General features: G+C 41.2%; 1 protein-coding gene across 1 annotated transcript in view; it reads left to right on the top strand.

The window, feature by feature from the left end:
* GUCY2C (guanylate cyclase 2C) overlaps nt 1-25,199 on the top strand; it is a gene marked incomplete at both ends in the record, with an annotated part of 44,486 nt that overhangs the window by 4,049 nt on the left and 15,238 nt on the right. Inside the window, 13 exons of the mRNA XM_084265435.1 lie at nt 1,281-1,496; nt 3,535-3,656; nt 4,504-4,600; nt 6,589-6,700; nt 8,645-8,780; nt 10,937-11,016; nt 11,450-11,561; nt 15,905-15,986; nt 18,184-18,289; nt 18,829-18,891; nt 19,480-19,551; nt 20,482-20,586; nt 21,723-21,809. Coding sequence (XP_084121561.1) covers nt 1,281-1,496; nt 3,535-3,656; nt 4,504-4,600; nt 6,589-6,700; nt 8,645-8,780; nt 10,937-11,016; nt 11,450-11,561; nt 15,905-15,986; nt 18,184-18,289; nt 18,829-18,891; nt 19,480-19,551; nt 20,482-20,586; nt 21,723-21,809 — 1,390 coding nt within the window. The remainder of the gene's footprint in view (nt 1-1,280; nt 1,497-3,534; nt 3,657-4,503; nt 4,601-6,588; nt 6,701-8,644; nt 8,781-10,936; nt 11,017-11,449; nt 11,562-15,904; nt 15,987-18,183; nt 18,290-18,828; nt 18,892-19,479; nt 19,552-20,481; nt 20,587-21,722; nt 21,810-25,199) is intronic.

Genomic DNA, 25,199 nt, shown 5'->3' with positions numbered 1-25,199 from the left:
CAAAAGGGGTGACTATCCCCTGTTGGTGTAGCCTTGCCTGGTGTGCTGTGTGCTGTTCTGGGCCCCACAATTCCAGAAGGATATGAAAGCCCTTGAATGCGTCCAGAAGAGGGCAACAAAGCTGCTGAAAGGGATGGGAGGAATGTCCTGTGAGGAGCAGCTAAGGACTCTGGGCCTGTCTAGATGGAGAAAAGGAGGCTGAGGAGTGACCTCATTGGTATCTACGTGCCGAGCTCTTTTCCAGGGGATCCAGTGGGATCATGTGGGATTGATTGAAAGCTGTACCAAGGAGGTTTAGACTGCACATTAGGAAGCATTTCTTTTACTGAGAGGGTGGTTAAACATGGGAACAGGCTTCCTAGAGAGGCAGTCAATGCCCCAAACCCATCAGTGTTTAAGAAGCATTTGGACAATGCCCTTAATAACATGATTTAGCATTTGGTCAGCCCTGAGTTGGTCAGGAAGATGGGCTGGATGGTTGTTGTAGGTCCCTTCCAACTGACATAAACTATTCTATTCTAAGTCAGTCAGAAAAATGTCCATTTCATTAGTAAAATAGTCTCCCTGGCATTACTTATTACATCATCTGTGTCTGTTTCTGTTGCAATCAGTATAAATCCTGTAATTTGGTAAGTAAGCTTTACCTGGAAACTAAAGTTTTGTCACAAAATTGCCAACAAGTCTAGTGGTCATGCAGCATCTAAGAAAGTACTTTTATCCTTAAAAACTTATTGGCACAGTGGATAAAAAAAAATCTTTGATTTACCAATTCCCTGCCAACAAAGGGTTACCTTAGTTTTTCTCTCTGACTGCTGCTGTTGTACAGCTCCTAAAATATGCCATAGTCAAATTAAAAGACTTTTCCTTCGACTTGTGGGAGTAAAGTTTTTTTAATGATGAAAAGCTGTCACCCTTCAGCACTGCCCTAATAAAGAGATCAGATCCACTCTTTATTAATGGCAGCTGGGCACCAGAATTGGGTGGGTCTTGGAGCCTTTGGACTCCTTTCATATCCCTTGGGCTGAAATGGTACGTTACCCAAAATGGCATGGGGAACTGGGGACAGTGAGAGAAGCTGCCTAGATGAGATCAACAGGGCCAGTGCCAATACTGACTTGAAATCTGCTTGTGTTTTTGAGGAACCTTCTCTTTCAGGTTCAAACCACTGTTGAACTAATTTAGGGCACAAGAGAAGAGGGAGGTCAGGATGGAAATCACATGGTAGCTGCCTTGGTGTGACAGCAATGTATTCAGACTTGTCCTCTTGTCTCTTCCTTCAGAGTTGAAACAATACTGAGCCTGCCTCTGATCTCTGTAGGGAGTTTTGGGCTGTCCTGTGACTACAAAGTAAACCTAACCCGCCTTCTGACCCCAGCCAGGAAAGTGAATGAGTTCTTCTATTACTTTTGGAAAGAATCTCAGCTGCCATTCAAAACCACAACCTGGGAATCTACCTACATTTACAAAAGGAATGCAAACTCGGAGGCATGCCTCTGGTAAGATCCGGATCCACCTCTGACCTGGCTGTGGATAAACTCTGTCTCCATCCTCTGACATGGTTCTTACAAGCTGTCCTTCTAGTCTTACATTTTGGGAGGTGTCTTATGGCTACTAAGGAAAGAGAGAAGGAAAAGATGTAGTGGCACAGCTATCAAGCCGTTGTAGTATTTCTGCACATTAATGGGTTCAATCTGTGGGTAACATTGTTACTCCAAAACATTTCCAAAGTTCAAACCATATCTTTCTTTGAACAAAATTACTCCTGATAATCACAGAGTTTAAGCTATGCTCTCACCATTTTGAAACAAAGGGCAGAGTTTTCACTTTGTGGTTTGAAACCTCATCCCATGCTTGATTCTCAAGAGTTCTGGGGTTTTGCCTTACATAAATCAAAGGCTGTTTTCACTCAAATAAACTCTTTAATATATTTATATTTATCATAACTCTTCTATTATTGACTCATTTATTTTTCAGTTCATGTGAGTGTTTCCATGATCCTTTGAATTACTTTTTTCCCCAATTGTGAGGCATAAAATGTTGGTTAATAAAAAACCCCATCTTGTTTCTCCTAAATAAATATTCTCCTAAATATGGCTCAAAGGCAGCGAAGAATTAATGAGAATAATTATAACTTATATTTCCAATTCATAACCTGAGGAACTTGCATAATTTAAAGTAAAATCTATGACTGTATTGGCTTCAGAGTGATATAAGCATGTACTAACATAAAGTTTTGTGTACAGATTTTTTTTTCTGAATTAAGGGACCTAAAAACTGTCTTCAATTCACTATTTTTTAGACATGATTACTTTTCTTTGATGTTGTGAAACATCAGCATGCCTTGCTTATCTCTTACTACAATCTCTATTTTTCCATGTTTGTAACTAAATTGCACACTAGCTAAATCCCTTTAACACTGCAGGTTTCATACCTTTCAGGGAATTCAATGCATGTAAGTTGTAAGTTATTTACCAAGAGTGTCTTGCCTTGTCTTTATTAATACTTCTGTTCAGGACCTTCTGAACAGACTTCAGAATTGTTGGGGTCCTTTACTGTTGAATTAACAACAACAATAAAAAGCTGCATCTGTGCCCATTTTTCATCCTAATATAATTGTAACAATGCATCTCATCCTGCTTTAATAGAAGCTGTGAGATTGAAGGTTTTTGAACTGTCAAATTTAAAAAAGACCTTTTTGCTAAAGCACAAGTTATGTTAAATGGGTAATTATTTTCCCCAATATACATGTAAAAATAAGTTATAGTAATAGAAAAAACAGGTTATGTCTCAACTATGCATATGTTCCTGTAAATTAATGGTTAATGATTCTGTTTCTGGAATAAAATGGGAAGCAAAAGATATTTAGTAGGTTAAAGCACTGGGATCTCAGTGTTGCTAGATTAAAAGTTAAGCAGTTTGAAAACAAAGAGATTTCTTTTGTTTTTTCCTCTGCATTAACTTTATTTCAGACAGAATGTCTCTTCTCAGACACAACATGTTGAGACAAGATTTGGCTAGTTTTGCTTAAAATATTTTTCTCACTTGTTTTTTTTTTCTTTGTTTGTGGAGTTTTTTAATGTCCTATTTTTTTCCCTTCGAGTTTAAAATTATTCTGTAGAGGGTTTTTCTGTTTCTCCTTTCCTTCCTTTTGTACCTTTGTGTCTTCTAAAATTACCACTGATGTCTTAAACCAGCAGAGCTTTCTGGCTCTGCCTCCCAGCTAGTCTCACTTACTGTAATTTCCCTGTATCCCTGAATTCTTTTCTTAATTGTTAATGTCTCATTACACCTTCTTCTCCAAACCTATCCTTTGTACAACCAGGCTAAAATACCTCTGGGTGACTTTCCAAACACATTCTAAGTCTTTCATGCCTGTATTGATTTTCTCTCTACTATTGCTGCAGAAAAAAATGTTCCATACTGCCTTACAACCACTCTTGTGTGCTGTGAACAGTCTACCTCACATTTTGGCTTATTTAGGAGAATGTGAGGAGTTAGCAATTTTCTGACAATATCTGTTCTCCCCTGTGTCAGGTACATGAATGCACTAGATGCTGGAATCACACACTTCTCTGAAAGCCTGAAGTTTAAGGAGATTTTAAGGAGTCCTGAGCAGCTTAGAAAAACTGTGAAAGATCCAAACCGGAAAAGCAATGGTAAGGGGGGAGGGGAGCACTGAGGGTGAACTCTTCCCTGCAGGTAAGTCACTTTTCCCAGGAAATCAGACCTACCCCTTAGTTACATTTTAGGGATAGTCTTTCCACAGAAATGGTGGAGAAATACAGATATACCATTTCACACAGATGCAAACATAAAATGAGACAAAGATCCTAGATTCCTCTCTCCTTCCCCATAAAATATGGGGTAACATCCTGGGTCCAGAGGGCTTTTGGGGTGAATTAACCCATCTAGGCACAAGCTCAATTTTGTGAAAGATTCAGAAATCTAGGAATCACAACTCTGCCCAAGACAAGTCTTAGATATTACAAGAATACTTAGATCTCTACCAATCCTGTGTTTGCAGCCCTGGTACATATATGGGCTCCATTTGTGCCATTAAGGGGCACTTCTGGAGGAGATCCATCTAAACTAGAAATGTTGAGTAAATAACACATCTGCTCCTGAGACTAAGCACCTGGCCAAGTGAGTGTGAGAGTAATAAGTAAGCTTGAATGCCATTTACCTTAGAAAGATTCATATTTAGTAGCCCTTATTGCATCAGAACTGCTAATGTTTATTTGAATGAGATAATGGTAGGGCTCTGGTGCAGTCAGACAGAAGATGGTGCAGGCTTGGATGCACCTTTTACTGCTTTCCCTCAAATATCCTGGTTTCACTGCAGAGAGGCTGTAGCTCTGCACCAGGACCTCAGCACAGTGCAGGTAATGTACCTCGGCCCAGCATTGCTCCACTTCCTGCTACTCAAGAACGGGGGAGCAGGCAAATGTCCTTTCCTTGTGCGTACCATTCACCAACCTGTCTCCATTTTTGCCCAATCTATAGTGATCATCATGTGTGGCTCTCCAGATGATGTCAGCAAAGACCTAGGGATGACAGAAGTGGATAAAGACGTTGTTATCATCCTGATAGATCTCTTCAAGTAAAGTATTATCTTTACTTTTCCTCTTTTCTCTGTAGCTTTCAGAATGATAATGGAAATAGTCTGAGTGGAGCTGTTTTCCTGAAGAAATGTTCTCTTACAAAATGTTTTCTATTGACATCTTTCCTCATATCTTACAATTATCTAAGCTGCTTAGTGTTTAATTTGTCGTACATCTTCTACAACATCCCCTTTAGTTCACATAATATTTTTCTAAGGCAGTGGCAGAACAGGTAGTCTTAATGTCATCCAGTGGACTTCTCAGTGCGGGAAGCCATGAGAGAACCACAAACTCCAAAGTCAGAATGGTTCTGAGCTGTTCATATGAGATATGTCTTTTCGTATACCCTGCCCAACCGATTGTGTAATTGTGGATTACAATATGTTTTTCTAGGTTCCATTTATTCAATTTTTAAATTACTTAAAAGATTGGTACAACTGTCTCCCCCACTTTATAACTCTTCCATTTTACAACTGTCTCCTCAACATATTTTAATTAAATAGATCTGTCTTTTCAGAGAAGTTCCTTATTATACAACCTAAGTATTCTGCTGTTTAATTTCATCTTTATATTGCTAATTACAAAATATTTATAAATGGGGCTTGATATAAATAGGCCATATCAGTGGTAGCCTCAAAAGCTTTGTCTGTACACAAGGACCAAGAGCTGATGTCTTACCCTAAGCCTATGTGACACAGCCCAGGACTATGCTGGCAGCTTAATGGTATGGATGGTCACAAGGCAAATGTATATGCCCATGTTTCAATCTTCCTTGTTTCACTGTTGACATAGCAAAAGAATCCATGAACTTCGAGGACCTCTGGGACTTCCTAGCCCTCGTGTCTAAAGCTGACCTTGACAGGGTAGGGCTGAGGCACTTTGGATTAATTACTTCAGTTATTTAACCTGTGGGTCTAAACTGAAGCCTGTGGTTGAAGTGTTCTAACAGGATCTCCTCTGTCCTGTACACCATATATATATTTCAGAAGTACCTGTAACAGCTTTAGACTATCCACCACTTTATCCAGGCACTAAGAATCCCCAGTTGCTTTTCCTGAGGCAACTGGGCACAATTCCTGTCTCTTTGCAAATGCATAACGGGGACTATGGATGTGAGTGTTTTTACTTACTGGTGTTGCATGTGTAATTGTTGCCTCACAATTGGTGAGGGTGATGAGGGGCTTCTCTGCTGTGATACGCATTCTTCTGATATACCGAAGCCTCACTCTTTTTATATGCTGACCTCCTTCAATTTGCTACAAACCCCTGATTTTGCTGAATATCTCAAATCATGTGCTTAAAACCAAAACAAAATACATCCAAACTTTTACATCCAAACTCAAACTGTAGGAGAAGACAGTAGGAAAAGTTCCATGCTTCTCCAGGAGTCAAGTTCCTCTGACAAAGTGATGGGTTTAAATTTTGTCAGCTCTGAACCCTCTGGAAGCCAGGACACAAGCACAGTGTTTAAACCTCTCTCAGGGGAGGCAGGATGTTGTGGGAACATCCAGTCTGGTGGACTATAATGAAGTTTCTGTTTCACCTGGCTAGTTCAGTCCAAGACTGAAAAAAACCACGTTGAAATTCTTCAGTGTGAAATTAGAGGAACATGCAAAAGAGTGCAGAAGAGGTCAGAAACATGCAGCATAATATGAAGAAAATACAGACTGCAGTACTGAATATAAATTCCTGTCTGAAAGAAGAAGAAATAATCAGGAGAGAAACAGTTACAATAATAACAATAATTCACTGCAACTTTTGAGTTTCAGATTGCCAGAGGTCTTTGATATTACCTTTTAATGTAGTTATGCACAGACACTGGTATCAAGGAATGAAGAACATGATGTGTTTTGTCTATCATGAACTTATATTTTTAGAACTGCTGTTTTAACTTGTTAAATAACAGTGCCACTGGGGAGAGGTGATTCTGTCATGGTTACCACTGCCCCTGTTGTTGATTGTGGGGTTCTTGTGCTTTGCTTTGCAGTAACACATACTTCAGGAACAACAACTCAGCCTATTACATGCAGAATGTACTTGTCCTGACTCTGCCACCAGCTAATTTCAGCACAAATACCATAAAGACTGACGAAGCCATCCCGGTAACCATGATATTTTATATCAGACTATTGCATTCAGTTTATTCATGTTCATACACTAGGAAATTAAAACTATAATTCAGCTGTGATCATAGAATGGTCTGGATTGGAAGGCACCCCAAGGATCATACAGTTCCAACCCCCCTACCACAGACAGGGCCACCAACCTTCAGGCCTGGATCTACACAAGGTCACCCAGGGCCCCATCCAACCTGGCCTGGAACACCTCCAGGGATGAGGCATCCAACACCTTTCTGGGCAGTGCATTCCAGCACCTCACCACTGTCTCTGTAAATAACTTCCCCTTAATATCCAATCTAAACCTTCCCTCCTTTAGCTTTAATTCATTCCCCCTTGTCCTGCCATTATCTACCCTTTTAAGAAGCTGATTCCCCTCCTGTTTGTATGCTCCCTTCAGGGACTGGAAGGCTGCAATGAGGTCCCCCCACAGCCTTCTCTTCTCCATGCTGAACAAGCCCAGCTCCCCAAGCCTCTCTTCATAGGGGAGGTGTTCCAGGCCTCTAATCATCTTCATGGCCTCCTCTGAACCCTCTCCAACAGTTCCATATCTTTCTTGCATTGAGGGCCCCAGATCTGGACACAGTACTGCAGATGGGGCCTCACGAGGGCAGAGTAGAGAGGGACAATCACCTCCCTGTCCCTGCTGGCCACCCCTCTTCTGATGGAGCCCAGGATGCCACTGGCCTTGCGAGCTGCAAGAGCCACTGCTGGCTCATGTTAAGTTTCTCATCCACCATCACACTCAGGTCCTTCTCTGCATGGCTACTCTCAAGGAGTTTTGGTCCCAGTCTGTATAAATGTCTGGGATAATCCCAGATCATCCCCCTTCATGCTTCTATGCTGATATTTTCTTACATCACTGCAGGATGACATTTTGTCCTGCTGTAATGATGTAAAAATAAAATATCATAAAGGCAAATGCAAAGTCTTTCATATTCCTGCTTTGTGAAGTTCAACTCAAGCTTTTAATTTGGTCTCCAAGTATCATGTTCATGGGGTGTGAGGGAGATTCACATGTACACGACCTTCTGGTTCCACGTCTGAGTGACTGAAAGTCTTATATATAGCTTCAAGGCTACAAGGAAGATCAACAGATTTAATCAAGATGTGAGTGTGCAAAGTTCAGAACTAATAATTATTGTCTGATTTTTGTGTGCAGATAGGTATAAATAGTGACAACCATTGCTGTTTCTGTCCAGGAAATTTCCAGTTAAGCTTCAAAAATAGGAACTTTTTTTCTATAAGTACTTTCATACTTTTTTCCCTGAAAAGCAGAAACTATGCCCTGTATCTGCTCAGTGAAGTACTTCTGGTGTCTGCCCAGGAACCAGGCTCTACATATAATGTTCCTCCCACAGTTTGTGGCTTTGAGCTCCAACTCTGCAGCAGGCAGCCCAAAGCTTCTAGCTGGATTTACATGGCTTCCAGATCCCCCAGCCTGGGCACAAAGCTTTTTGGGTGCCAGCTCTATGACAGGATGCTGGAAATTTTGGCACAGTTCCTAGACCATCTGGAAGCGCAGCCCTGCTGGCACCACACAGGATTATCTGCACAGAAAGTCTGATCTAAACCCGGGGGCTTTGGGTACCACTGAGCAGACCTGACCAGAACATACAACATCAGACTTCTTGAATCTTTTGTGCCAGGATCAGCTTACCAGAGCTTTACATTGGCCCCTTGTGTTTACTACCTCCCTGTCTTCTCACACCAAAAAGCTATTTTGATTACCTTTATTATTCCCAGTCATAATGCTGATGTGGCATTGCCCATCTACTCAGTCAGTGTTCAGCAGATTCTGGACTTCCATGCTGAAGTTTTTGACAAATGGAGACCACCCAAGATATTATAGCTTTAAGGCAGAAACAGGAACTCTCAAATTATTGTTTTTCTTTTTTTTTTCTTTTCTTTACTTTCCTGTTCTAGGAAGAAGATGACTTTGTTTTTGGCTATTTTAATGCAGTCTTGCTGTTTGGACATATTCTGAAAAAATTTATCTCCTCCCAGAGTCCAGTGTCACCTCTCAGTTTCATCAATGAATTCCGAAATACCACTTTTGAAGGTAAAAAAAAATAGTCCTGTGAAGGGTTCATTAAATTGATGAGGGGAAAAAAATTGTTCTTAAGCGTTCTTAGGAGAAATCACTGCTACACTAAACAAGTCCAAGCACTTCAATGACTTTTATTCCCACTCCCCCTTCCTCTGCTGATTGTATTTTTTCCCAAGGAATTTATATTCAGTGTTAGCAGAAGCATTGCATAGCAGCCGTGCACAATCACCTTAGTGCATGCAAAACAGATGAGGTAGAAAGTAAAAATTATGATATTTCGAAACATTCCAATTATCAAGACTCTTTCAGGACCATTCTGGACTGTTGGATCTTTCCTGCTGCTTTCAAGTACAAAGCACATTTAAAGAATATTGCTGCCTTTGGATCGGTGGGGAAGGAGGAGAGAAAGCTTCCCAACCAGCAGTGATGGAGGGCAAAGAGCTGAAATCTCTATAGGGAGACTCTTTGGAGAATGAGCAAAGACTTGGAAGAGTGAAATATATAGGTGGGTTTCAGAGTCCATGCTTCCTCTGGAGGCAACCTCACACTCAGGTTGTTAATTTGTGACAGTGACATTTCTAAGCTTTTCCCCAAAGGTCTAGTCTTCACTTGAGGCCAGGATATATGAAATATGACTGATACTCAAAATGACTCTGCAGTTCACTTAGGAAAGATTTGGTGAAGTAGTTTTAACTTCCTTCCAGTTTACAAAGCCGTCATAGGCCTGCCTGCCTGCAGTGTGAGTGCAAAGCAGCTGGCAATGGGTTGGCTCTTCTTGGTCGACTTTCTTTGTTGTCTAGCACCAGTGGGCTCTTGTAGGCCACAGGCTTAAAATCACATAATTTGACCATTAGGAAAAGACAGGCAAGACTTACACAAAGAAGTGACACCATTACCTCTCCGGAAGCAAAGTCCCAGCTGTCACTATGCATCAGACATCTGTACCAAAATGACAACTCAAAGCTTGGTGTTTATGCCCCACCTGCTTTCAGCAAACACATGTAGAAGTTTCCCAGATTTTCCTTATATGGCCTCACAAGTTTGGGGCATATCTCTCCTTTAACCATGGTATCCCAAAGCCAGCAATATATACTTTACAAATTCCTCCTGGAGCCAGCATTTATTTTTTTTTGAATAGCAGTAAACTCATATCTTCAGTTTCACTATAAATTTGAAAAGTAAATTGCACAACCTTTTTTACTTATCTGAAATAAATCTTGCACTGTAATGCTCCACATTAGTTATAAGTTTGGTTCAAAAAAAATAAAAATCCTAAAAGTGAATGATGTTGAACCACCTCTTGATCTGGAGGCTGGTACAGTTGTAAGTTTATACTCTTATATATAAGAAGGTGGACCATTAAAAACTTGACATTAGTTTTTGAATTGAAAAAGGGAGAAGATAATTCCAAACCAAAAATAATTATGATGCTGAGCTTTAAGAAAAAATAAACCAGCAGCAGCAGCAAAAGAGCAATCTGAAATTTATCAATAACCTTCCTTAAAAAAGAAGGGAAAAAATGAAGGTGAGATTTTCAGGAGTGGAGGGTATTGGGTAAGCTTGAAATGACTTGACTTCCTGAAAACAAAGTCAAGCCACTCTGAGTGATTTAAAAGTTCCACCTTAAAATCCTTGGAATGTGCTACATTGGTAAATTCTCAATCTGCACATTTGCTGACATACAGAGACAGAAGGTTAAAGGGGAAAAGAACTTGATTAAAATAATATTATTAGAGCCAAGCAGGTAGCTCTCAAAAGAGTAAGGGGAATGAAAGCATCCCTCTATTTCCTTTCTTGCTGATAGATTCATACTGCAGGTAGAAAAAGGCAATTTCCCTTTTCAGTTCTAGAATAGTGCCTTTGAGGGAGGTTACTCTGACATTCTTGGTACGCCGAAGAAACCTGAGAAATATATTTTTCTATAGCTGGAAGGAGACTTCCCTCTTCAGTGCAGTCAGTTCAATACCTTTTATTGTTTTTTGTAGAGAAAATGTGGCATGCTATTAAGGGAGAAGTAGAGCCACTCAAAGCTGATATGTGTTCTAGCATGTACATGAAGAAGAAAAATATCTTGAACATCAGAAACTCTTTTATGTCTCTCATCCTTCCTGCCATATACACATGTTTCTGAGAACACAAGCCCTTGGAATAATTCCTTGTGTTTGCAGGTATTCAGGGTCCTGTGACTTTAGATGAATTTGGAGACATTGAGAGCAACCTGACCCTGCTGTACACATCTTCAAATCATGTATGTATGTCCGGGGGCAACTGTTTGACCTTATATATGAAAGGAGAAACAAAACACCCTGTACTATTGCATAAGAATGATGAAAATAACTACAGCGGCAGTGGTAGACTGCCAAAGTGTGCTGTGCATGCCAGGAGGGGGTCATGAGAGGTGTGCCACAGACTGACAGGATTGATGTAATCTGGTGATTCAGGAAGTGAAGTGCAGCTGGTATTTTGTGGGACTGATACCTTTCTTTTCAGAGAGAGGGGAGGGATGAGGGAGAATATGGCAGTCAAACACATGGCTAACCTGAGGAGGCACCACTGTAGCAAAAAGAACAAGAGCGGGAACTACTCTGAATGTGGGCAATACATTTGTGAAAGGCAGTTTGAAGCAAGGAACAAAAGAAAGTACAGCTGCTGACTGCATTTCTTCCCTCCTACACCCATAGTTCAAACCTCTTCTGCAATTCAACACTCACAAGAACGAGACACGCATGATGACTACCAGCCCGAATTTTGTCTGGAAGAACCACAAGCTGCCCAATGATATTCCAAGCACTGGTGAGACACCCACTAAACCTACTTCTTATTTGAAGACAAGTCACACAGTCCCACTTGCTGTGGAATCAATCCAACACGCGGGACCTCCACACTGCCCCCACACTGCCAGGGATGCAAGGAGCTGGGGGCAGAACAGCACTTTCCTTCCCCTGCCCCCATGTTCTTGGTATTCTGAACCTGCATTTCTGTTTAAGTGGGACTAAGTTTTTTATAGACTCCATACTGTGGCAGTGGTGTTGGGACTTACCATGGTGTGATTTGGAAAAGATCACCCCTGAGCATCTGATGATGGTAGTGTGACTTGTTTGAAAGACTGTTCAGGAAAGGCAGCAGAGATGACGTTATGATGGGTTTTCTGACTCTGCATTTTTATATTGCTGATGCAGCATGGTACCTTCTGCTTGTCCCCTTATCCTTATTGTAGAGAGCTGGGGAGAGGACACAGCACCATGCAGATTCCGGGTGCTTCACAGAAAAGGTCTCTTAGATGAGTTTGCTCCTTGCAGAAAGACAATAGGAAACTAGGTGATTGCTCTATCTCCACCCAACCTTTAAATCTGAAGTCCCAGACATTGCCACCTCCTTTTCTTTTGAGTTTTCGGTGGCTCCTGGTTTGAGCAGTTGAATCCCCTTGTAATTCAGCATAACAGGGTACAGCCTTGTCAGTCTGAGCAGATTTGGATTGTTTCCCTATGTCAATTGCTGCCACATGGAGATTTGCAGTGGAAAGATAGGTTCTTCAGGGTATGATTTACAGGATAAAAATTCTTGCAATGGTGGTGGTTAGTGCACAGTGGGTTAGTTCTCACCTGAGTCATTCCCATCTGTGCGTGTCAAAAGGTGCTGCTGTTAAAGGTCTCTGCAAAAGGCCTCCAGTAGTTTGCTGTACTGCTTACTTCCACTTCGGAATATTGCCGTGCAAATACTGTGTCCAGTTCTGGACCCCTCAGTTCAAGAAGGACAGGGAACTACTTGAAAGAGTCCACTGCAGGGCCACCAAGATGATTAAGGGAATGGAACACCTTTCTTATGAGGACAGGCTGTGGGAACCGGGTCTCTTTAGCCTGGAGGAGACTGCAGGGTGACCACATCAATGTCTACAAATATGTAAAGGATGAGGGTCAGGAGGACAGAGCCTGGCTATTCTCAGCAATGTCCAATGATAGGAAAAGGGGCAATGGGTATAAGCTGGAGCACAGAAGGTTTCATGTGAACATAAGAAAAATTTTTTCACTGTGAGGGTGATGAAGCACTGGAACAGACTGCCCAGAGAGGCTGTGGAGTGTCCTTCTCTGAAGACATTCAAAACCCACCTGGATGTCTTCTTGTGTGACCTGATCTATGTGATCTTGTATTGGCAGAGAGGGTTTAGACTAGATGATCTTTTGAGGTCCCTTCCAACACTGACCATTCTGTGATTTGGTGAAACCATTAAGTGGAGGAACAAACACCTTCTGATAATTAAAGTCCATTCACAGTAAGGTGGTACATGGATGCAAACACATATTCCTCAGTAATCAGGTGGCTTCAAATTAGGGTTTGCTGCTTGGCGCCAGTCTTCTCCATGTTGTTTCAGTCCTATTCGTATTCATCTCTTGATCCCTACAACACGCTGTGAGTGAGAGGATCTCTGTAGCTTAAAAAAATTCCCCCGAGTACATCCTTGTTTGAAGTTGCTGTACAAGGGCAAAAGAAAAATGTTTGGGAGTTGCAGAAAGCCAGTGTCTACAAAGGAGGAGCTTAACATTCACTGATTTTGTGGCCAAGCTATATTAAACCAAAGTAAAAACTGTCTTCCACAGGCACTTGGTTATTTTGGTTTATTTTAAAAAAAAATAAACCTTCCTTCAGTGTGATTTTAAACAAATATATTCCCCCAAAGGGCAACTTTTCACAACCAAAATGTAAGTAAGTTTAAGTATGGTCAAAGCCAGTTAGAGCTTTTCAGCTGGAAATACATTTTTCTCTCTGGGAAGGTGAATAACCACAGCAACCAGAGCCCTGCTCCTTCTTAACCTGTATTTGAGACCAGCTGACCCAATTCTACTACTCCTTCCTCCTGGAAAACCTTAAAAAAGGAGCTTTCATCCACATTTTTCCATTATTCAGAAAGTTTGAACCTTCACTCTGAACACGGGTAAGGTCAGCCTTCAATACACAGGCGTTTCTGGTTCCAAAGGACCTGAGAACACGGTTGGTTTGTGATGGACTCCCCCTTTGCGTGTTGTAATACTGAGAGCCAGCAGGTGGTAGCAGATCCTCGGGAACGGGAAATTGCAGTTCCACAGCCATTCCGCGGGCAACTTCAACCTGCTGCTTGTTAAGCTCCAAGCGACCATTCACAAAGCTTTAGACAGTTCGTAGGAAATGGCTTTGCGCATTATTATGTATTTATCATTTTATAATGGCAACCTAATGTCCTTCCTCGGCGGAGGGAAACGGTAGTACTGACAGTTTTCAATTGAGAGCATCAGACTAATAGTAAGTTACTAGGAGACCCTGAAACCAATGTTGGGATGAACTTACAGAAAGAAGGTTGGGAGATATGATACACAGAACAAAAAAAAAAGCCAGAAGGCTGAGTCCAAAATCCAGCATTGCTAGGCTGGATTGTGTGCCAGATGCAGACACTTACACTGGCATGTTCAAAGCCCCTGCCCAGCTGGTGTTTGATTCTGGAGGCAGCTACCATGTGTCTTGTTGCTTTTTACTTCTTTATTAATTTTTGCATTTTATCATTTTCCTGTGTGCCTTTATTTCTGCTTCTGGGCACAAAGAGAAGTGCATTTGCCTCAGTAAGGCTGAATCACCAACACGGGAATTTGTGAAACGAGATTATCCTCTGCCTTCTTTGCCTAAAACACTTCCTCACTATGCTCTAGGTGGCTACCAGGTGAAGCTCTGCACTAATGCTCTGTTACTGTTTGAAGAAAGTTGGCAGCTGTAGCTTTCCTTCACAGTACCCCTGACCTCCAAGAAGTGCCCAAGACAGGGTTCAGTTTGGTTTTCCACATTAAGACAATCAAAATCACAACCTCAGGCAGTTCTGCCAGCCTGCTCAGGACTAGGACCTTAATGTGTTCTATGATTTTGGGTCTAAGTCCTACTGTGCCTGAACAGCCTGAATTTGCAACTGGTTGGTACCTCACAGCCTCCAAGGACATGAATCTGGCAGCTTTGTGTTACACCAGATTCATTCCTTCAATATACAAACTTCATATTGAAGAGTCTACTCAGTACCACTTGTAATCCCAACACAGTGTCTACAGATGCATTCAGAAATGAGTCCACAGTCTCCAAAGCTCTGCTGACAGCTACAGAATCACTTTAAATAACCAGACCAATAAGGAGAGAACCCAGGCAGGTGCGAAATGGTGACAGGTTTGTGTATGTTAAAGGCTGTACCATGATACTCATCTTGACCTCTTGGATAACAATTTCTTGTAAGAAATGCCTTTCAAATCTACAAGCTGACTCTGGATTAGCTGAAATTCTGTGTGGAAGCTGTGGTCTTCAGGTGTATCCCACCCTGAATCAAATTATATCAGCAAAGACTCTGACAAAGGTATGAGTAGTTGTGGAAAATTCACTGTCAAAGAGTCATGACTTTCTTACCAGATGGGTACTCAGCAGGACTGGAAAGGAAAAGACATGTTATAATGCCAGAGTCAGAAAGTTATCGCTGAGTATTATTGTGTTTTATGATAAAAACTGCAGGGACCAAACCTTTCGTCCCCAGTTCAGAGAAGGCCTTCTCCAAAGAAGAGCCCATTTTGTATTAAGGCCTGGGTATGTTGGGGGAAATCCATGTTTCCTGCTTGCCAGTGACTCTGATTTCAAATGGTCAACTGTTTACTCCATCTACATCTCTATCCCACAAACAGTTGTACCCAAGGTTTGCCTCCACTGTCCTCTCTTAAGAAGTTATTAAAAGGAGAAATTTGGTTGCTTCATTCTTAAAAATGTGTTTACTGAGAAAATTCAGGTCTATTATTGGACTATTTTAGTTTGTTTTTAAAGAGGAGAACCCTTGGAAACTGCTGCTGAGCTGATGTAGGATTTGGTGCTGTTAAATTTACCTTCCACCTGGGTGTCCCTACAGAGTGACCATCCCTCAGATGGGGATGTGAGACTGTTGCAGTGAAAGACACAGGCACATGTCATCTCTGGGCAGTGCTGGACTTTACCAAAGCCTCTCAATTCGGATGTGACCAAAGAGTAATCCTGCTCAGCTACTCTGACTTGCACACGTGTGTGTGTGTGTGTGTGTGGGGGGGGTAATTTCTTAAAGATAATATTGTCTTCTGCCAAGTTGTTTATTTTTCAATTTTTCTTTTCTGCAGGCCCACACATATTGACCATTGCTGTCTTTACACTCACAGGAATTGTGATTCTGGTTCTGATCATCTCTTTGCTGATTCTAAGGTACCAACCCCTTTGGGCCTCTGTTTGTCCTTGAGCAGTTTTCCTCCTAGGGCAATGCCTTTGATCTCTCTTTGAAGAGCCATTCATTAGGTTACCTTACATACTTGAGTGGTTGCCCTCAGTGTGAACTCTATAGTGTATACCAAGTAGTGTTTGCATCCATAGCATTGTTGTCAAGTCAATAATCAAGGGAGAAGATGCAGCAAGGCTTAGAGTTTCTGCATCTGCTAAAAATCTCTGATTCCCATGCATACACAGAAACATGTCTCGGACTGATCAGCAGACTTTTTCCACTTACTGCCCATCTTTAGTTTACTTGGGGTTCACTTTAGTTTCTTTAACCTATTGGTGACATAAAAATTCAATCTAGAAGGCGGCGTTTGTCTTGAGTCACTGTAGAAATTGAAGGTTTTGGTGTTTTCATTGCATGAATTGACCCTGTCTTTCAGTTTCCTCTGAGGCAGTCAAACTCCTTGCATACCTACTTTTCTAACAGCTAGAATTTTGTAAATGTAACATAGTTCAGCTTTATCATAATAGAAAAAGGAGAAACAGAAATTGATGATGTTTCCTTTAGCTGGTAGAAATGCCACCCTATTTCCAAACTGTATGGTTTTCTTTCATATTTAAAAAAATTGTCTTACCTGTGCATCTGTTTCCAGTAGCTCAGCATCCCTCATTGCTATGTCAGAGAACTTCAGAAAAAGTGAGAAAATCTGGTCTTAAGAAAACTTGATTAGAAACAGATAGTACCCAGGCTCTCCTATTTTGAATGGACTGATCTGCCTTGCCAACTAAAGCTTTTCATGAGGGAAAAATCAAAGATGAATGTGTACAACTCTTATATATCCAAGAAATGGAAGAGCTAATCATTGCCACATCTAAATGCTGACATATAAACAGACAGGTAAAGTTTGTAATGGCTATGAAAACTGATAAAAAATTGCCTGGAGACAGTTTGGACTTGTTGTAAAAGGTTCTCTTCTATGGATTTTGTTTATTAGATTATGATTGTGTACATATTGTTGTTATATTCCCAAGCATCAAATGTAGAAGAGGTTCCTGAGGACTTTCAGCATAAACCTTACCCTTTTAGTGTTGAAATAACAGCCAACTTCTCAACTATAATTGGCATTTCCCCCTAACAAGCAAAGAAGAAGAGAGATTAAGCTATAAAAATAAACAAAATGCCTCATAATTCCTTCTTTATCTCCCAAGTTTCTAGGACACTCGAATTATCCCATGCCACCCTGTGTAGTTCTGACTGCTAAGTAGAAAGTCAAAGTCCTGAAAAACATGTAACTAAATATTAAACCTAGTGAATTTTTATGCAGTTTGATATGTACTTGCACTGCATCCTGGTGATACAACACAGCTTAAAAGATTGAACTGAGAAAAACAGTTCTTACCACTGTTATTGGTCTCCCTTATACATGTGTGAGTTAAAATATGTTGAAACGGGACTAGTGTTATTAGTAAGTACCATGGATTCTCCCATTTGTAGCATTCACTAGCAGTCATCAGGGTGTTGGGATTCCCCTGCAGTCTCTCCAGTCAGTCCTGTGTTTTTATTAAGAGGAGGACTTACATGGTTAAGTGGGTAGTTTGATGAGTGCTAGTCTTGCAGTTTTTTTCTAAGACAAGACAGTACTTGCTCCAAAGTTCTGCAAGGGAGTTTCCTTCTTCCTGTTCTGAGGACTATTCCCTCATTTTTACAAAATGTGCAGAATACAAGGGACACAAACAAAAAGGCATCTCACAACACTGTTGTTACCTGCTCCCTTGGCAGTTCTTCACACCAGTTCTTACCATCCAGCATTGACAGCCAGGATTTCCTTTGGCTTGCAATTTTTTTGGTGGGACCTTCCTTCAGAGTATATTCAATAACACAGAGGAGACTGTACAAAATCCAGGCAACCCTTTGTGCTTTAATTGTTCTGACCTCCCTTGCAACTCTGGCAATTGCCTGTTCTGTTAAATCTGTTCTGTTCTGCTACATCTTGGCTTCCCCAAGGTTAGAGGAATTAGAACAGACTCAAACTGTAAAACTGTACAAGAGCCACGGGGATTGTGCTTGTCTTGCCCACCTGACAGTCCATCCTTGTGTCATCCTGACACTGGAAGCTTCCCTGACCTAATCTGTTGTGAGTTTCAGTTCATTGGGAGGATATTCTGAAAGAGTTCACTTGTTCTGCAGGAAGTACAGGAGAGATAATGAGCGTCGGTGGAAGAAATGGTCCCACATACCGCCTGAGGAAATCTTGCCTCTGGAGACCAGTGAGACGAGTCATGTTAGTTTGAAGGTAAGAGAGGCACGAGACCTGAAGCTGGGTCTTGGGTTCTGTCTTCTGAAGACCATTGATGCTGGGGTATTGGTACACTCCAACTACAACACAGGCTATGGTAGAACTAATATCTGTTAAAAAAATTGTTTTAATTTTTATTTTTAACCTTCCCTTGCTGCATCAAAGAAAGAAGAGGTCATTCCCATCTATTCCCTAATAGAATATATCTGTTTCCCAACAGTAAAGCTCATTTTGTGTTGGGGGAATGGGCTGGGTATTGATTTTCAGTCTCTTCCACACCACCACTGTTATAAACTATTTCCCTGTGCTTTGTTATGCCTCTGTAACACCTAATAGCATAAAAGTGGCAGGTGGAGGCCCCAACAGCCATGGGAGCAGCATGGATGTCCCACACTCTCAATGCATGTAGTGGCACTCCCTGGAAAGACTGGCTTATGCTTTTCTGTGTGGTACACACTGACATTATTTATCTCCCTCAACCTGCCAAGTGGGGAGTAGGAGATAATTGCAAGTTAATTATTCTTCTTTGTTCTCAGATTGATGAAGATAAGAGACGTGACACCATCCAGAGACTGCGCCAGGGGAAATATGACAAGAAGGTAACCTGACTGCAGTGTCCACACTCCCTTCCTTGGCTTAGGAGGGGTCTTTCTGGGAGGAGGTTGTTCGTCTCCAGAGACAATTCCGCCTCTTCTGATCTTGCAAAATGGTTTGATCTTGTGGCAGGAATAAGCCACTTATTCCTATCAAGTGCTTTGTATTTTGTTTACTGACAGGAGGCAAAGTAGTAGATTCCATGAACCCCTAGCCTAGTCCAGAAGCAGAAACAGAGAGATGGATCAGAAATCTGATACATTTTGGTACTGAGAAGATTAACAGGTTAATGGAAGTCTGACTGTTCACATGGCAATTCTTGTGTTCTTGTACATTCAGCAGAGCCATTTGCCTGACTGAGATATATTCATGTTGAGCTAAAATTTACATCATTGACAGTTCGGTGTAGTTCCTACGTTTCTGGTAAATCTTTTGAAGGAAATGTAACTCTATTACCTATTAGCTGATTAACTGAAACTGCACCAGCAAAGCAAAGCAGTATGCTGGTATTTCTTTGTATGGACATTTCTTGGCAAAGAAGTATGACTTGATGTTGTCCTAAACCTATGATTTATTGTTATTTTTTTCTTCAGGTGGTGATCCTAAAGGATCTTAAAAACAATGATGGTAATTTTTCAGAGAAGCAAAAAATAGAACTGAACAAGGTAACTGTTGCATGTAGCAACTGGACACTGCATGGTGGGGTGGAGCCTATGAGTGCAGCCATTGCTTTCCACTCTCAACTCCAACAGCCATACGCTTGCGCATGTTTGTGAGGTGAACGGGTAACGAGTTCCTCAAAGGATATTGCTGTATGAATGTTGGCTTCGTGTGCGTGATCTCATCAGCAATTCAGAGTCTGAATTGTATGCCAGTGAAACTGAGGATGAATGAAGTTATTCGTGTTCTGTCATATGGCCTTGCTAAATACATTTTTATAGCTGATGCTAAAAGGCAATGCATGCTTTTTGCTCACATGCTAATTCATTAGCAGTGGAATGTTGTACTTAAGTCTTACTATTGAATGCCAAGAACAGCTCTTTAAATGTAAGTAACTCTGCTGACTTGTGCATACAGACTCTTCCAGCGTGCGAGATGAATTTGGCTGCAGTACTGCATCTTTTTTGAATGAATAGTTTTCCTTTTTATACAACACAGCTATGCTCTGAATTCAATAAGCTTTAAAAATAACTCAAAGTAAACTACAGTGGTCTATATAAATGGACAAAGTCCATAATATCATGCAGCCTAAATTTTTATTACTTGCTCCTTCATAACATTCTGTCAATCATAATAGCTATTCGGGTCTGCTGGAATGTTTGAGTAGAGAGGCAATAATGGAGACTATAGTGGGCTCTGGAATTAACTTGCAGTATCCAACAGCAGCCACCCTTATCTTCCTAATCCAGAAGGCTTGGAAATGACAAATGTCTTCAAGTACTTCACTCAATGCCTTAATACACACTAGTTTAAGGGAAACTCATACATCTTATCAGGGCCTGAGATAAAAAGCCACATCACACAAGTATCCTTGACCTGTGTTTCTGTACTAGCAGTGACTGCTTTTAGAAATAGATGCAATGTTTCTGTTCTAGCTCCTACAGATTGATTATTACAACCTGACCAAGTTCTATGGCACTGTGAAGATAGACACCATGATCTTTGGGGTGATTGAGTACTGCGAAAGAGGCTCTCTGCGGGTAAAGAATTTTGCATGTCTCATTTCATCCCCAAGTGATCAAATTTCAAAGAAAAGAATTTTCCCATCTCCATGTCTCTGTCCCTCATGCAGCAGCCATGGACTGAGCAAGTGGTGGCAGGTTTCTGGCTCAGAGTTCCCTTTTCCTTGCTCGGTTCTCTTCAGTCTTTCCCAGCTGCCACTATGGCTGCCATCAGTTTGGTGGTTCTCATTGGGTAGAGGATGAGGTGAGGTGCAAACAAGGAAAAAGTACAGACAAAGCTCTGCCTAGGGAACAGCAACAGCCAGTACTCATATTATGTCCCCTATTTGGAGCATATAGGATATAACTACTTTATTTTCCAAGCTGTAGCTGTTATCTCTGCTGATACCTGGTGGAACCCAGAGTGCCCCTAGAATGTGAAAGTCTAGACAGAAGAATATATTACTTATTAACAAAAGGCAAACAGTTTGAGGCTAGAAAGACTTACCATTTGGGTGCTAATCATGAAGTAATGGTGGCATCAGCTCTTCTGCAGGCACACATCGTCTCTTCTTCAGAGTTCATACAAATACTCTCATCGGTATTAGTGGTCTCTGGAGCAAACTGACAGCAAGGCAGGAAAATATCAGCTCTATCTCTTGTTCAGGAGTTAGACTCAATGATCCTTATGGGTCCCTTCCAACTCAGTATATTAGACGATTCTATGATTCTTTTCTTGGAGGTTTATTTTTAGCAACAGAAACCGTAATGGCTGGAATAACTGTAAATAACCATCACCTTAGGATAAAGGAACAGTCTACTTTGAACTTATAAGAAATTTCTTTCCCTTCCTCTTTCACACATTGCCCATTTCTGCCTCAGCTATTTTGCTTTATTAAAGTTTCAGCTTTAAAATCAAATTCACTGTTTACCTTTAATTACACAAACCCATCTTTTCTGGAGTCCTCAATTTTCTAGATCTGTGTTAACCTAAAATAGTTCATATTCCCTGTTTTCTGAGTCAACTCCTGCCCTAGTGCATGTCCTTCCTATAAATAATGAAAAGCTACCTCTTTCAGTCACTGGTTGAAAGGCTGTGTGATTTAGATACTCTATCTGATTTTCTCCTTTTTTCCCTGATGCAGTTTAGAACCACTCTTTTCTTTTCTTCACAGGATGTTTTAAATGATAAAATCTCCTACCCTGATGGCACATTCATGGACTGGGAATTTAAAATCTCCGTCATGTATGATATTGCCAAGGTAAGTGGATTGCTGACAGTGCAATGTTAATCAACCTGTCCTGTCTTGCAAAACAGAGCCTCTGGAGAAGGGCACATCTCGGTATTCTTGTTCCCTTGCTAGAGGATGTTTTTCTTGCCACTCTTTCCTCCTGTGGGGATAGGTGTATGAAGCAGGAGGAGCCAGTGGCTCCTCTGAAAGGGGAAATGGGAGCCAGAGCTGGCTTTGGACTATTTATAAACGAAGTGTGCCTCAAAGAAATGTGACCCAAAGATCAGAGGATTACAATCTGTTGACCAGTAGCTCTGGTTAGTAGGGTCTACATAGTCACGAGACCTGCAAAATACACTGCTCTCTGGCTTAAGGTAAGGCAAATAAAGGAAAACTGGGGATTTTTCCAAAATGATGAAATTATTCCAATTTGTCCAGAGAAAGCGTTTTCTAAATAAACTTCATTTTGCATCCTGATTTTCTCACTCACTAGAATGAGAAACTAGAGCTATCAATTTCAGGCAGTTTGAGAGGAAAGAAATTCATCCTGTACAGGATCCGAGACTGATTTTCAGTAGCTTTCAACAGATCTTTACATTTTAGGTTCTTACAGTAGGAAGACACAATATGAACAGCAAAAGAAATTATATTTGACGTTAGAGACTTGTATCTGTTTAGATGGTAGTTAAGGAACTTTTATAATTCACAGATATAATTCCTTACACCCCTGCAGGTTACAGAGAATTACCCCTGCCTTTTTGCCTGGGCTCAACTGTTCTCCTCTTCCTATTGCTTGTTTGCAGCTGAACAGTACTCCCAGATCCCTACACGCATCAGTTCAGATTTGGTCTCCACTACGAGTGATTTCACTGTGTCTGTTCTAAAGAGATACTGAAAATCTTGCTCTTTATTAAAGCCCTCTTAATACAAATTGTTGCAGTTTGTTGGCCTGGTTAATCACTTTCAAGTTCAGTTAACACTCAGCATTAAGTTTTGTTTGAAATAGCAGCAGTAGCATTTCCCTTCCTCCTTAGAGCATATAAAACACCCATTTCAGATGGTTCCTAAAAAATTAGAGACTAATACTGGCTCTTGTTGATGAGAAGTAGAGAGAAATCCTAGCCAACATATCCCCAGTGACTGAACTGGGACCAAGACTTCCCAGCCAGTTGTTCACTGCACCGTTGGCCGTGGGGATGGGGCATAGAGTCTGAGAATGGGTGGTGCATTCTGTGGAATGGCCTCTGAGCATTATTAACCATGTTAGTAGAGATGGTTCACAAATTTTCCTGAAAATGTGTACCTGGGAATATCAGGAAACTTACTGTCATTTGGATGATCTGCCAGCCTTTCTTCATCTCACCTAATGCTGCGGTGAGGTCTCTGGATCTGGACATATCCATTAATTTCTTGCATTGCTTTTCACAAGCTGCACCTTCCCAACCTCTAGACACAATCTATTTTTACTTGAATGGCTTCTTGCTTTACAGGTCACTTCATAGCACTTCAGCTCAATTACCTGTCATACTAGCACCTGCCCTTTTCAAACCCAGTTCCAGCTCTCCAGGCTGTGAAAATCCCTGTGAAAATATGACCAGTTCCTGAAGTTCCTTTGCCTTCCTTTTGATATGCTCTTCATTTTCCACACCACCACTTTCCTATGCCCCACTTTTACTGTTGCCCATTCTCTGTATTTTACCTACTCTTCACCTGGCAAAGGATCTGCTGCATCAGTGTTTCTGAACAGAGGAGGCTGTATAATTTCTACTGTCTCGTACAGCTAAGCAAGCAGTGACTCTCCCTAGAGCATCATCCCGTATACCACTAGAGGAGGCAAAGGGCAAGCCCTAAATCTCCTCCATCCACTTTCCCTGCACTTCACCTCGCACATCCCCCCCCCTTTTTTTTCATTTCTATCTTTCCTCTCTCCAGGTCTGATGGAACCACCCATAGCTACATGGATTTGGTTACATGTGACCAAAGAGTTCTGATGAAAGGTCTGCTAAGAAGGAATTGCAGTAATCAATCCTTGCAGTTAGGGCATACACTGTCGTTGCAACACTATTTACTAAATAAGGGGCTGCTGCAGCATATTGTGCAAGGGATTGTAATATTCTTGCATTGTGTGAGGAAAAGGGTTCTCACTCAGAAACAAATCTTCAGAGCAGAAGTTGCAAGAATGACTCAAGGATTTAAGAGTACTGCACTGGAAGACATTATAAATTTTGAAAATCACATCCCATTTTCTTAAGAGGTTCTGTGTTTTCAGCTAGGTGTACAGGATAGTTGGAAGGAAAGAGGAGAATTTTTTCAGGCACATCTATAAGACTTCTGCCTCTATAAACTGTTAACAAGAAAGTCCTGATATAACGAAGTCAAAATTACCTTTGCCATTTCATGCAGAAACTGATTTGGAATTCTGCTGTAGCAATGGGTTTATTTCCTGGCTGATGAAAGCAGGTGCTGGAGGAAAGGCACAGCTGGAGGAAATAGGACCAAAAGCAGGCAAAACATCCCGATAGTATCATCAGGGCTGCATGATAAAAGCTGCTTCATCAGGAAATGTGTTCCTTGGATATAGCGTGCAGTCTCTGTAAATTTTGGCATGGTCTAGATAGGTCCAGGATAACCAGTCCAACAACATTCTCCAGGGATTGCATCTCATGCAGGCTGCTTGTGTCTCAGGCATATATATACTGTGCCCAAAACTCAGCTCATGTCTCAGTGGTATCTTGTAGCATTTGCTTGTCCCTTCCCAGGTATTGATGTGAAAGGAAAAGCCAGCATGTCATACAGTGGATTTGTGACCACATGAGCTATGTAACCCTGATTAAAGTCTATCTACCAGTTATCATACAAGAGGATGAGCTATACATGTAGGAGTATAAGTGGAAGATTGTTCAGAGAAAAAACTAAACAAATAATGATGTACCTGTTCTGGCTTTCAGAGATTAGATTATGCCTCATATACTCAGCTACATGAAAGAGGACTATAGGAAGAAAAACAACCAGCAGTAGACTGTAAATAGGTGTAAGCTTAAGTAGTTCAAAAGAGAGAGATGAAAAGGAATAAATAATAGCAAGAGGGTGCAAATTAGCATACCTACTCCCTTCTTCATTTTACACCCACTTACTAATGTTTTTTTCCTGCTATGCCTCTGTGCTGGCCCCTTCTCAGGTACTGCACTATATTTGAGCGTCTTAGACTAAATGAGATCAATTCAGAGGTGATGAGTAAGAAGGGGCAAACTACACACCTCCCTGTGCCTGCGTGTCTATGAGTCAAGAGCCCAAATCTGATGAAAAACAGCTGAAACTGTGTTGGCCAGTCCTCATGGTGCACACTTCCAAGTTTTGCACATGGAATGACGATATGTATTGACTAGAGAGAGAAAATTGTAATGAGTCAGGTCAGAAGAG

Source organism: Gallinula chloropus, assembly GCF_964237585.1.
Source record: "Gallinula chloropus genome assembly, chromosome: 1".
NCBI classification, from domain to species: Eukaryota; Metazoa; Chordata; class Aves; order Gruiformes; family Rallidae; genus Gallinula; species Gallinula chloropus.
Note: the sequence above shows the minus strand (reverse complement) of the source record. Positions and strands in the feature narration are given on the sequence as shown.